The sequence below is a fragment of the Microcebus murinus genome, chromosome 25, assembly GCF_040939455.1.
Source record: "Microcebus murinus isolate Inina chromosome 25, M.murinus_Inina_mat1.0, whole genome shotgun sequence".
Lineage (NCBI taxonomy): Eukaryota > Metazoa > Chordata > Mammalia > Primates > Cheirogaleidae > Microcebus > Microcebus murinus.
In genome coordinates, this window is record NC_134128.1 from 9,968,503 (window position 1) to 9,982,891 (window position 14,389).

At 36.6% G+C, this 14,389-nt stretch overlaps 1 protein-coding gene across 2 annotated transcripts in view; it reads right to left on the minus strand.

Annotated features, from left to right (window-relative positions):
• Positions 1-636: 636 nt before the first annotated feature.
• The window catches only part of PLXDC2 (plexin domain containing 2), a 381,342-nt gene continuing 367,589 nt past the window's right edge, over positions 637-14,389 (minus strand). For both annotated transcript variants that reach the window (XM_012767347.3, XM_012767348.3), the window contains one exon: positions 637-10,376. In XM_012767347.3, coding sequence (XP_012622801.1) covers positions 10,260-10,376 — 117 coding nt within the window. In that variant the 3' untranslated portion in view covers positions 637-10,259. The remainder of the gene's footprint in view (positions 10,377-14,389) is intronic.

Genomic DNA, 14,389 nt, shown 5'->3' on the forward strand with positions numbered 1-14,389 from the left:
GCTTCTTGGTTGTGGGTTCGGGACTTCTTGTACCTGGTATTGTCAAAAGGACAGTCCAAGAGTGGATGATTAGGAAACAGGGAAGGGATACTTGGAATTGGAGACATCTTACTTCACACGTTCCACATAAATCGCCCGAGGCACACATCCAAAAGTTCCTGAGAATTAGGTACAATCCTTTCCAGTTTGGGAAAAAGAGGGATAGAACACTAGAGAAGCTTCAGGAACTCAATTGGAAAATCAGAGTTTATAAAGCTAGACCAGTGACCAAAGCAAGAGCTGAGCTGAAGCACCTTGACTTATTCCAGCACTAGGGTTTAAAGTGACAACTAAAGTGACAGCTAAAATCCCACCTGCTTGACCTGGGAGAATTCGACACTTGGGCACTGTGGTTGGGGACAGGGGATGAAGTCTCTACCCAGTTGCACTCTGTGACATCCTGCATTCTGTCTCCTACAGCCCACTCTGTTTGGTAGCAGTCCCCACATCACGGCAGGTTTAGAAGCAAAAGAATTTTTTGTCACGCCATTAGCCCTGTGGCTCTGGACTTTGCACACAGAATTTCCTCCACAATAGGTAAGATGCTTTGAAAATCAATGGAGGAAAGGAAATAGAAGTATGTTGAAGGACAAGGTATTTAAGAAATTAAAACAAAATGCTCATTTATTGTTTTTAATATGTAGTCAAATATGACAGCAGTATTACACAAAGAGCTCCCTTCTCCCCTTCCTAAAATCCCAAATTTGTTGAGCCCAACTGAAAGTGAAAAAAAAAACCCAAAAAACATGATTTAATTTTGAAACAAGCAATCAACAGCAAGAACACAGGTAACATTTGGTGACCACCAGCTTCCACACTTTTGAAGTTGAATCGTGGTCATTGTGGCAGTCAATACAATGGATTTCTTAACAAATTCTTAGTAGGGAAAAAAATATTTCCCACACACTGAAAGCAAAACCAGAAGAATTGCAGAAAAACTTGGTTTAAGAAGCTATGTGAAGACAACATTAATCAATTATTGCAATCATAATGGTCCCCAGGTAAAAGATAGATGGCAACTTAATGGACTGTAAGGAAATACATTCAAACTTAGACAGTTAGTCTTACAGTGAAAATAATCAGGAAGCTTGCAGAAGTATGTAGCATCTGAATTACTGAATTTGAACAAAAGGTTCCAAGAGAGGTCACGCTTCTTTTGCTCACAGACATCATTAGTGCAAATTCAGATACAATTGTTTTTACATTTGCAGGCTCAGGTACGTCCAACAGAAGGTCATCAGGAAGTATGTGCATGTTATTTTAGCATGACAGAATGCAGCCTTGGAATGTCTCATTGACATGGCAGAGAAAATAGGAATGATGCCCAGAGAACTGGAATGAATTCAAAATGCTCAGTTTTCCAAGCCCTGTTTTAATGAAGTTTTGGAAAACCTCTGCAGAATTAACCTTCACCTGAAAGACACGTCCTTGGGTTGGCATATAGGGATTTTGAAAACAGTGAGAAATAACTGGTGGTGTTCTGTGCTTAGCCACAGAGTCTTTCCTTTTGTTTGGCGGGGGGACTGGGTTTACAGGGTCAGATTTTCCTCTGTGTTCTCTTTAAGCAGCACCACAGTGAGCTTTGTGATTCCTACAAAGGGTACAATTATATCCACTTTGAAATGCATTACAAATATTCTGCACGCTGGTGCAACTGGCATAGAACACGGACAGAGCCCCCTCCCCCCGAAATGCCCAACTTCTTTTTTCACACTTCAACGTTTCAAATGACTACAAACAGAATTACCAGAAACAGTAGTAAATTCCTGGCATTTGAAGTTCCCATGATCCCAGCTGGCATGTAAAAAAAGGCTGTCTCCTTTTTTCCTCTGAAAATAATGTACTTCCCAGGCACTGTCCAAATGCCTCAAATCAGGCAAATGAGAGATTTGTTTTGACCAACCAATGAAAAGACTTCCCCTCTTCCCAGCTAGGCCCCGAGACTGAGTTACGGGAGACACAAAATGTCTGCGTCTAAAGAGACTTTATTGATTTCCCTAGAATGATTTTAACATTTCCTTGCAAGTGAAGCTCTGATTTTGCTCGATGTTATTTTCAAAGTAGCCTGTTGAAGGACACTTAATTCGAATTTTTATTTCCCTGCTATAAATAGGACAATCTGAGTATGTTTTTGTCCAAACTACCTCTAACATGGTTTCTTAGGCTTTTCCACAAAGTCTAGACAAAAGCACTTGAGTATGGGCACCGGGCTGGTCAAACTTCCCAGAGATCCAGCTGTGGGACCACCCCTCCCTTATCCTTTCCTTAGGAAAATTATGTTTATTTTATTTTATTACCTGTGTGCTGTTGGCTGGCTCATGGTCTCTGGTAAAAACAGAAACAAAGAACATGATTGTGCCTTTTAAGTCAGAGGGAGATAAATGGAAAGTCTCTTTTTGGTCATTCCCTGACCATAAATAACCCAATTCCCTGGAGCAAGGGCTGGCATGATGTTAGGACTGATGCCACGGAAGACGTGCAGGTGGGTGACGGCTTCATTTAAGACTCAGCGGGCACATCCTTGGCTTTCTGTATGTCACATACCTGTCCCTTAGCATTCCTTGCAGAATCTGTGCTCTTATGTCTGAATGCCTGAATGACCTAAATTTGTGCTGACCCCGTTGAATATTTATTTGCACACTGCTTTGAAGAAACTGAAAACTCTGCCTAGATAGTATACTTAGATCTTTACTTTTTTTCCACAAATCATCTCCACTCACTTATTCCTCTGTTTATACCTCTGACCACACAGCAAACCTTTAAAATTAGTTTTATGCTATGCATTTTTTGGATAGGCACAGAAGGTTTATAGCTGCATGGTCAGTAAATGATACTTTGGCCATGAATATATATTTTTGTAATGTTAGGAAAACAGAGAGACTTCTGTTAAAAATCAAAACTTCAGTGGAATGAAGAGAAGTCATTGATATTTTTCAACCAGAATCAAAATGAATATAAGATCATTATCTGTCAAGTCAATTTTTAAATGTTATTTCATTAAAAAAGAAATTCTTTGAGTTATTTTCAAATATTAATAAGTCTTAGAAATTAGAAAAAGTTGAGTTCCAGCTTATGATTTAATTTTTTTCTAGCCTTTTATCCTGGATTTAAAGTAATATAGAATCTTTTAGCATAAATAGTGAGCTGGCAATTACCTTAGAATAATAACAAGTTTTGAGCATTTTGATCCTCTAGATATAATTTGGTCATTCATAATAAATGTATTATTGAGAAACCAATGATGACATATTCCATAAACTTGTTATAGAAAATTGGTTCCTGAAATTATGTGATTTTGCTTTAATAATTATCATCTTCTCTACAATAATCATTGAGAGAGCAGTGGCCATTGGATGGCTTAAAAGTTACACCAGGTGATACGTTGGCAGATGTGCTACAGTTTACGTTGAAGCTAGAAGATCAACTGAATCAAAACCTTAAGAAGTAATACCATGCTGTCTGATATACAGCAGTGGTAGAATAGAAAATTATACACACATGGGAGGGCCTCCAAGGTCAAAGTTTTCTGATTTCCCTGATTGTCTTATGAGACCTCTCTCTGGGTGTGCTCGTCAGTATTCCAAAGCTGTAGACTTTGTAGTCAAGGTTTCCAATTGTGTATCCATTTTAGCAATTTGTAGTAAGTAATTATGAAGGCTGTCAAAGTCTGGGTTGGTCTTTAGCAAAGGAGATAAGGGATGCCTGATATTCCAGTCGGGGATTTGTTATTATTTCTGGGAATATTCTTAAGGGGATGTCTTCGTATAATTTCACAAAGTTTTCCAATTGGTGCAAAATAGACACCAGTACAAACTGATCAAATACAGAGTTATCTGTAGGAAGTTACTGACCCTACACGAAAACTGACATAAGGCACATAAAATGAGTACAAGCTTTGGCTTCACGGATTTAAACATTCCAACTCTGAAACTTATAATTTTCTATTATTTAGGACAAAGGGTTTTTTTTTTTCTAGTGAAGGACAATAAAAACTTGATATCATTACGACTGCTATGAACCCACAGCTGACTAGGTAATGGAAGAGAATGTTCTGATGATACAAACAGGAAAATTTTCAGAAATTGAAAGCAGAAAGAGAATGCTTATCTAGGTATACTTAAAATGCCTGGATGCACCATACTTCAGCTTCAGTGCATATTTTAAGGAAAAGACTAAAGAACAAGATGTGTACATGTGTGACATGCCCAAAAGAAAACTCCCGAAAGCAAAGTCTGAGATAGTGATGTATGATTTCAGTATCAAGTCCCCATACTGAATGCAAAGATCACTGCAGCAGCTATTACAGGAGCGGAGCATAACTACCAAACAGCCTTATGGCTAGCCAAGAAAAAGCCAATTTCCCAGTTTCCAGAGATAATCAATCTTCCAATCTCCTTTCAATAACTTTGTAAAACTGAGAAATGGAGAAATACATAAGGGTGATGTTGGGTTGTGGTTGAACCGCGTGTGACTTTTGTGGCTCCTTCTAATTTGGAGAGTTTATGATTTCAAGACTTCTTATAAATAAAAAACATACCTAGGATGAAGATTAAGTGACAAGAGAAAGAGAAACATCTTTTTTTTTTTTTTTTTGACTTGATATATTTTGCTCACTTGATAATATAGTGTTTTTTACTAGGTGTGATTTTGGCCAATCTCTCTCCTCACCTCCCTCTGCACCCCAGGGTACGCTGGCAATGTCTGGAAACATCTTTAGTTGTCACAAGGTAGGGAACATGTGTGCATGCTACCACCAACAGAAGCCATAAAAGCTGCCAAATACCCTACAGTGAGCACACCCACCCTCAACACCACTGAAACAAAGAATGTCTAAAATGTCAATAATGTCTATGTTGTGAAAAGCTGAGATAGTCTAATAAATGACATGAAAACCACACACACCTAAAGTGCAAATGCTCCTATGAAACACTGTTGCTTCTGAATATCTTAAAGCAGTGATGTTGATAATTCAAAAAGCCACAGCAGAAATATTGGCGCTAGAAAGTCAAACTTCAACTACTGCACCTAATCAGTAAGAATACAAGTGAGCTGGAAAGTCTCCCTGGGTCAGGGACAACTTTAAATAACTTTTCTTCTCATAAATGAGATTAACAGATCCTTTCAAATAGAGCAAACAACAGATATGTGCAATGATATATTATATTCCAGAAACATTTTTCAGGAAAATACTTGATAGTTCCTTACTTAAACAGAACAGAAAATTGGAATGTGAAATTGATAGAGTAATATTGATCTTATCTCTTTGCAAAGTTTGGTTTGAGGATTTCATCGTGTTATAATTATCAGTTTACATGCGTGGCCTCTCACTGTTTGTATTTCTCACAATATACCACAGTATCTTGGTTCCAGTAGGTGTTCAATAATATTTAAGTGAATAGAGTGAACAATGATGAAAAAATAAGGGGATGGATCAAAGTGCTCTGTAAAATGTAAAATGCTTTGCAGACACAGGGAATAGCAGAATACAATTGGTAATACCATAGACCTCACAATATTTGCTCAAAAAGCCTTAGAATAAAAATGTTCAAATAGTTGAAGAGCAAATAAAAATTGTGACCATATATGTGGTAAGAAAACCTGCTATAAAGAGTATTTGTTTTCCAGCACATTTGGGAAGAAATGAAACAAAGGCAACACAATGTTAAACGGCAAAGATGAATGGGACTGCTAACTTAGATGGCCACAGATGGGGGAAGGTCAAGGGAGGAGATGTGTAAAACCAAACGAAGAACCCTCAATAGCTACACCTTGAAATCACTGGTGGTTGTAATAGTAGCAGCTTTCTGAAGTCAGCAACACGACTGGGGAAGACTGAGCCAGTGTTCCATATTACAGTACAAAGTCAATACAGCAAATAGATGGTCAATACAGCAAATACAGTTAGTTTTGAGATGGACTGCGCTTTCTAAACTGTTTAGTTAACCTTAATTGCTGACAAAGGGGTATAGGCAATGAGAATTGGAACAAACATTTTCAGTTCAAGGCCCAGTTTTGGCACTAGGAAGAGCAGTATATCTCTTTAGGCCTCAGTTTTCTCATCTGTAAAATGCAGACTAGATGGCCATCTGTGATTCTGGTATATGAATGCTGATGCCACAGTGGGTGGGGCTGGTAAAATTAAGACAGGAGCAATCTTTTGGAATTACTAAAGCACATTGTAATCAAACATGGGTAAAATGCCTGAAGAAACACAAAGCAAAAGAACATTTCCCAAAGGGAAGAAACCATAATCACAGGATCCAGTTTTCAGTTTTATTTAAATATCAATTTCTTATCATAGAATTAAAGTGTCTTGAACCAAGGCATGTATTCTAGCAAAACTTTTTCCCAAATGGGCAGTAGATCCTAGGGACATTACTAAATTTATACTCCTTCATGAGGAAATAACGTAAGAATTCTTTATGCCAAAAACTGACAACTTATACTAATCTGAGAATATGTATTATCGGGTATTAGAATAATTAAAAGGAATTTTATTCCTTTTATATAGTCTGCATTTGCAAACCTTTACAATTAAAATTAAGTTCCATGTATTTTTATATTTTAATGCCACAGCCCCTTACACTTGTGTTATAGGGATAAAATAAATCTGAAATTATTTATGTTTGAGGTATCACTTTCTAAAGAGGAGCTTATGGGTCAGCTCCTGGGCCTCCCTTTGCTGTAAAGAATAACATGGAAAATCAGAAGAAGCTGGAGAAGCTAAGTGACTCTATGTAATAAAGAACTGAGCTGATTGAATGAAGTACTTTGGCAACTTTGGCCCAGGAGAGGAGAAATAGTTGGAATAGATGTCCTGTGAGGAAAATATTAGAGGAAATATTAAGATGGGCAAAAAGGAATTTAAGGAATTTTGCTGTGTGTTTTGAATGCATTCTCCTTTGGCACTTTCTCAAGAAGTGTATTGAATTGATTGTCTTTGAATGCTTTTTGGATTGATAAACTAATTTTCCTTTGAATGCAAATTTGTGTGGTACTGGACCAATAGATAGATGTGCTGCCAAACCTTCTGTCTTTCTTTCCCCTCCTTTTTCTTCAAGGACAAGAAATTCAAAGGAAATACCTCCACAGCAATGTCCACTAGAATTTTCTGCAATAATAGAAATGTTCCTTGTTGTCCATTATGGTAGCCATGAGACAGGTGTGGCTATGGAGCACTTGCATTGTGGTCAGTGTGACCGAAGAACTGAGTTTTAATTTTATTTAACTTTAATTAATTTACATTTCAAAAGCCACGTTTGGCTAGTGGCTATAATATTAGACAGCACAGTTCTAGAAGCTACATACAAGATATTAGCAAATGCCCTTCGTATCTCAAACTACCATAATAATTGGAGGTCAATTGTACTTTATCATTTATCTTTATCTTTCTATTTGTTGGCATATCTTGAAGTCCAAACCTTTCATAAACAAACCGCCATTGTGGTCAGTGCCATCTGTCTGGCTTAAGATATTTTTCTTGACTTTCAATATCTTTACTTAATCATTTAATATTATTTTTTCAAATAATAAAGATGAAATAACTAAATTCCTCTATAGCACCATTTATCTGATACCTCCAGAAATTTGTGTCCTTTTGCAATTCTTAATTTTTTATTGTTATTGTTATTCTCTCTATTATACTTATAGTATGTTAAGTCACATACACATGTACCCTCTTTAACATATAATATATGTAAAGTCCAAAGCATAAGTGTCCATTCTGAATTTCCAGAAACTGTGTGTATGTTTGCTCAAATGAGCACCAAGAACAAACCAGAAATACAGAATAGAATGAAAACTTCATGAAAGAAAGGGATTCAGCCAACACTTCCCTTACCATTAAAGAATTCATATACCACAGAAACTTTTCTTCACCTTTAACTCTTAGTTCTGTTAGGAAGTTTTCCCATACTTTACTTTCAAAAAATTTTCCCTATTACTTGGTGCTTTGGTTCACTGACTGATTCAGAGGGTTTTATGATTTCTTTACAGAATTATCAAATCTTTTGAATCTAAAATAGAAGATGAGCTCTGAAGGTATAGAAGATGAACTCCAAAGGGTATAAGAATATTAAGAATTGTTTAAGGATATACATGCAAGATTTATATAACTGCCAATCAATTGCTATTGGAAGCCACATACCACAAAAGCTAGTGAAAGAAGCATCATCTTATCCTAAAAGGAAGTCGTCTATGTGTTCCTTACATATTTGTAGAATACCAGTTGCACCAGTTACATTGGCAAGTCATTTGGTTATTGCTATCTGACCAAACCTACTCCACAAGAATAAGTTGGAATATTTCATATAAGCAGAACATAGCTACTACAGAGATTGTCATCACATCCTTCAGTCACCTTGCTTTTCATTTTTTTGTTGTTGCAATTATTAACTAAACGAGTTAGGAAAAAGTTATCACCCTCATCAGATACTTAAAATTGTAAAGCAAAATATATGGGCTAGAAAGGGCACTTGTTCATGTCAGATAATCATGATGATAAAGTGTGATACTCTACTAGTGGAATGAGGTCGTCAGACATTGTGCACAGATGCTAAGCTGTTAGTAAAGTGCTGCTTATAAGACATCTCTGTTTCTTGAGACCTGAATCTGCAAATGTTGAATGCTGTACCTTACAAGAACCAACAGTTTCTTGGCACGGAATGCAAAAGTTTCATGGGTCAGGGTGTTGATGACATTGTACACGCAGTACCTGAATTTAAACTTTAGGAGCTCAATATATATATTAACCATTTTCCTCCTCAAGTGATGCCTTTTCTTTCTTCATTCATGGGGAATTTTCAAAATCTGGATTGTGATTACAGAGCAATTGAGGGCTCTATCCGAGGAGCTTTTTGCATCTGCTTTATTGAGCCAGGGAAGGAAGGTGTTGACATGAATGAAAAAGTGGATCAAATAGGCAGGAAAATGATGGGCACTGTGATTAATTGAACCACTCTTGCTAAGTGACATAAAAATATTCTAATATTAAGGATTATTTTACAACTCTATGGAAGTAATGCAGTGATGCATCTTGCATTTGTTTTGTCGTGATGACAAAAATGCACTCTTAGAATCACAAGAGCCTGCCTTGTGTTAGTTATAAACAAAAATATATTTATATATATATTTATGTAACTACTATGTGCTTTAAAGAAAATTACTGTATGGTTCAGCAGGGTTCTTTCATTTCTTTTTTATCGCCATGCTGACTTGAATGGCTTCTTAGACAGGAATTGACAATGAAGTGGGTCTTTAGTACTGAAATAGCACAAAATAATAAAAAAAAATGTTAAAAATCCCTTAACATTTTTGTTTCAAAAATGATTAAGGAACTCTTCATACTGATTCCGTTTGTTTCCATCAGCCAAGAACAAGTGTGGCTTCATGGGACTTCACAGTTGGGAAGTGGAGGCAATGCTTCTTTCAATAAATCAGATGTTGTATTCTGAGGCAGGAGAACAGAAAGCCTCATTGGCCACTCCCTCTTCCCTAATCATTAGTTAAAAGTTTGGAAATTCCAGAAATTTCCAAATGCTTAAAGAAAGGGCATTTGTTATCAAGGAAGAGGCAGACATAGTTTGAACCTCCTGTATAGATAAAAGATTCATCTTGTAAAGTAATGCAACTTGTTGATACAGATGGATCTAGACCAGAAAAACAGAGTCCTTTTGCCACACATCTGTTTGGAAAAGATAGAAAAATCTCTTATTTTGTGTTTGTTTTTGCTCCTGCATGAGTGGTTTTTCTCAGCCGTCTTGAAACATTCATCATTGCTCTTTTGAGTGAAAGAGTTCAGGCTTTGGAACACAGTTACCTTTGAGACATCAGAGAAGAACATTTGAACCAAAAGGTATAGATCCCTCATGAACTAAAGCTTTATTATTATTTTTTCTCAATCCCTTTGCAACCCTGCACCTAAGCCAAAAGCATTATAATCTTGTCATACTTCAAATAAGTCCACAGATGTTCCAAGTGAACTATAGATATCATTCCACTAGGGAATTCTATGTTCAGTGTAAATGGTATCTAGCATAAGTTTTAAGTTTTTCTTTTACCCTTCTTGGGCTGGGCTTGTCCAGAAATCTTGTCTCCTTCAGGCTATAGCAGCTTAGGGCTCCTTTGTGTGTATGTGTTTGTTTGTTTGTCTTAAAGGTATAGGCAAAATTTTAGTTTTAACACCTGTAAACCAGTACTGGTGCTGTTCTGTCCTAGAAATTTTAGCACTGCTCTGATACAATAAAACCTTCTTTCTCTCCAACTGGTTCAACTTCAGCATAGGCAGGATGTCCAGAACCTCTTCGAAACTTCATTGCAGGCCATCTGCTTGGGCGTCTCTAAAACAGAAAATGCAAATAAATAAAGTAACACATTAAATTTTTTTCTTATTATGGCCACAATTGGAATTAAGTGTACCCCTCATAAGTCTACCCCTGTGTTTGCATCTTTACTATGACACTATCTATGTCTGGTAGGTGATAGTCCATTTGCCACACATGTCCCCAGAGGATTAAGAGCTTCTCGAAGGCAAGGTTTAATGCCTTATGCAGATTTAAGTCTGAAAAATGTGCAAATAGAACTAGGCAAAAAAGACCTGAATTAAAAAACAAATGTTTTAAATATTTAGCCATTGAAACTCTTTCCTCTAGAAGTCAATATTGATGTCACTTCATTTTGTTTATTAATTCATTCAAAAACTAAGGCTATGAAATTCTGCACAGTTCCTAGAAGTGTGCATCTAATTAGGTGCTAGACTTCCCAGCAAACAAGCTCAAGAAATTATCACTGAATGTCTTAAATAAATAATTTATTAAGCTAAGCATTCTCATATTTTTTTTTTTTGCTTGAAAATTAAAGATGTCATACTCTGAAAGTAGAATCCATCATTACAGGGTATGGACAATGTCAAGCCTGTGAAATAAATATTGCACACAGCGGACGCTAGTTCTAAAATACAGGGTATTTGTTATTGACCAAAAAAAAAAGAGCATTTCCTCCCAGTACTTCGTCCATCAAACAAACCTTCTGTGATTTACAAATAGATATGCTGAAATGAATTATTAAGTTACAGCAGCAGAAGACAGTAAAATGCATTTCATAGCTGCTGTGACTCCAAAAACTATTATGCCATTTATCAAAGTGCCTGAAATTTTGGGGTAAATAAGACAATAAATATTGAAGGAAGTTTATTTTTATCTAAAGAATTTTTAATGCTAGAAAAGGTTAAATATCAGTGTATATATACTGACATTTTGTATCTTTCGAGATTTGCCAATTACATGCCAGTGTCAATGATTAATGGCTGTGAAAGAACTTTTTCACATCGGGTAGGAATGAGTATTAGCTCTACCTTCTGGAAAAATACCAATCAGGTAATTACATTGTGCCTACTAATAATATGATGTGCTGTCTCTATAACCATTATGTGGTCAGAATGCCTTAAATTTATTTGCTGATAAAGTCCCATTAAGTGAAACCGAATATTCTTATTTTCCAAAAGAAGTTAAAACTGAGGAGGGCCACAAAGCAAATCAATGTGTTTGTGGTGGGACTTAGAGCATTATCAATGGAAATGTACCAAGTACCTGTGGGGAAGGGGATATTGTATCTCAAGATTACCGCCGTTTGGAGGGGAAAAGGCCACATGTTGCAGTGTCCGCTATTTGTAGCCCCTGCTCTGGTTTCAGTGACTTCACAACTGGGCTTCTCCAAAGCCACAACTGCCCTAGTCAAGCAGAACCATTGAGATTTTTCCCTAAATCTTCACCTTTCCAAGGCCCACCTGGTTCATGGGTCCAGCTGGCAACTGGTGCAGCCCTATGACCTAGCACCAATTTGCAAGCACTAATTTATAGCACATAAAGACCTTGTGTTATACGTGACTTTTCATTAAAGAGACGTGCAGATGACAAGCATATTGATGAGGATGCTTGTGAAAGTTACATTTTATTAAGCTCTTAACTGTATTTCACGCTTTGTACTAGGTGGTTCACATACATGATCTCATCGAATATCCACAATTCAATCATTTCCATTTTTCTCAAACCTGTGAATAGCAAATGGCAGAGCCAAGATGTAAAATAAAACTTATCTACTTCCAAAGCTAATATTTCCTGCTGTGGATATTTTGTATGGAACCAGAGAAGACCTCGTATAGTCAAAGCAACCTTAAGCAAAAAGAACAAACTGGAAATTGCTTTTAAAATTCAATGGTTTCTTCATAACTCACCCAACATTTGGGAACATGATTATACTTTCATTTTAGTCCTCCAAATATAATATCACCAACCCCTTAAGTATTCTGTTGCTAAATCATAATTACTGAACTAATGATTCTGTCTTAGGTGAAAAGATTGCAGGATTTTTGACAATGTTTATCATGTACATGAATTTATCACAGAGATCCTTGAAGTAGAAAGCACAAAATGTTGGCAGCAAAGCTTCCTTTTTTAAAGGAAATAAAACCTTATTATCCAAATTAATTATATATCTTTAAGGATAATTTTTGAAATTTTTTCATTACTCAATGTAGGGGGAAAAAACAACAGAAATACCCCAACAAGATTTAAAATCACTAGTGATCCCACTACTCACACATAATTTGGTTAAACTATCAGTGTACATCACTCAAACATTTCATTACTAAAGCTGAACAAAACAGAGTCGGTGTAATCCAGCCACAAAATTATTCAAGACTGCTATTTTATCCAGGCACAACTGAAAATTTATACTTCCTCTAATAGTTTTTACTAGATTAAAAGAAAGGGAATTTTCCATAATAATATCTTATCAATAAAATTAATGATGAAAGCTAACAAATGTCATGCAACTAAGGTTTTAAATTTTGGGTCTTATTTTATATTCTTTTACAATTCCTTGACTTCTCAATTTTAGCCATAATAATGCCGAAAAAAGAGTAATGACCTCGCCAAAATTCTGCTTTATCTCTAGAATACTTTCACAATGAAACAGGCATATCCCCAAACAATTATGTGATTGTGAATAAAATCACTTGATTTCTCTAGGCTTTTGTCTTCTCATCTGTAAAATGATAGCTAACTTGTCCTCTAAAATTCTAAGATTTTTATATTTTTGTGTCTGAGATAAGTGACTTTAAAGCTGGGGAGAAGATCATAATTAAAAAAAAAAAATCCCTCCGTGTTGAGATTCTTCTGATCATTGTGCCTCCTACCGCCCTCCATTAACTTTTAGAATTCCTAAATTTGAATTAGGAATTCTAATATAAATTGGTCCCAGCTGAAATTGTTTTCCTATTGTCACTCTGCAGTTGTTCAGAGATTTCCTTATAGATGAAAATAATGGGGCAATTCTAAGATTTTAGCGGAATGAATGAACATTTACTATTCATAGAAAAATCCTTAATGTCAATGCTGTAATATGAGGCATGTGCCCAGTGGACTGGGAACACTTTGGACGGAAGGGTCTAGAAACCTGGGCATCACATCTAGTGCAAGCATGTTGGAGACGGGATATATTGTACTTCTTTCTTGAGGCCTAAACATTCCAGGATCTGTGTTCTTTTTAGAATGGCTAATTCAAATTGTTACAGAAACTGTTAGGGACCCCAGGGTCACTTGCTAAGGGAGCAGGATGTAGGCTGCAAATTGAAGAATTCAAACCAGACCGTAATGTTAATTCACTACAGAGACTCAGGATGTAATGCCTTGAAACATGACTGGGTGCAATGCGTGGGTGAGCTCTAATTTCATTTCTCAGAATTATTTATGTGATTAATCACATTCAGGAGAGAACGTTCACAGTGATACGACGGCACGGGGCAGGCTGTGCAGGCAGGAATTCTCCCTAATTACTCCTGCAGTACTATTAATTGAACAGTCATCCAGATCTGTCTCAATGGTCTGTGGCAAGATAATTAGCTGAAATGTCCACAAACAAACCTGTAGGGTACCCTCCGTAAGCAGTGCACACAAAACTGCAGCTGGGGACCTCCCTTCCAGTTCAGGGAGCAGGACAGGCGGTGCTTTTTGTTGGGTTGGATGAGCCTTTGAAGGACATTCTGGGCATGAATATGGAGAAAAAAACGGGGGGAGGGCTGATTTTGAAATTCAAGGCCCAGATAAAGACATCTGTGCTACATGATGGCACTTGCCAAGCAGTTGATTTGAAAGTTCTGGTTCTTTGTGCTGCTTTGCTCAATGAACAGAGAGGAAGTGGAAAGAGAGATCACTTCCCAGCACAGGACGTGGGCGATGTCACATGTCCTCTTTGTTACTTAGTTTCCTCATCTGGAAAATGAAATGAACTAGATTGTTGTTTTTCAAACCTTATTTATTTTCATTTTTAAGCCACAGACCCTTTTTTTTGTAAT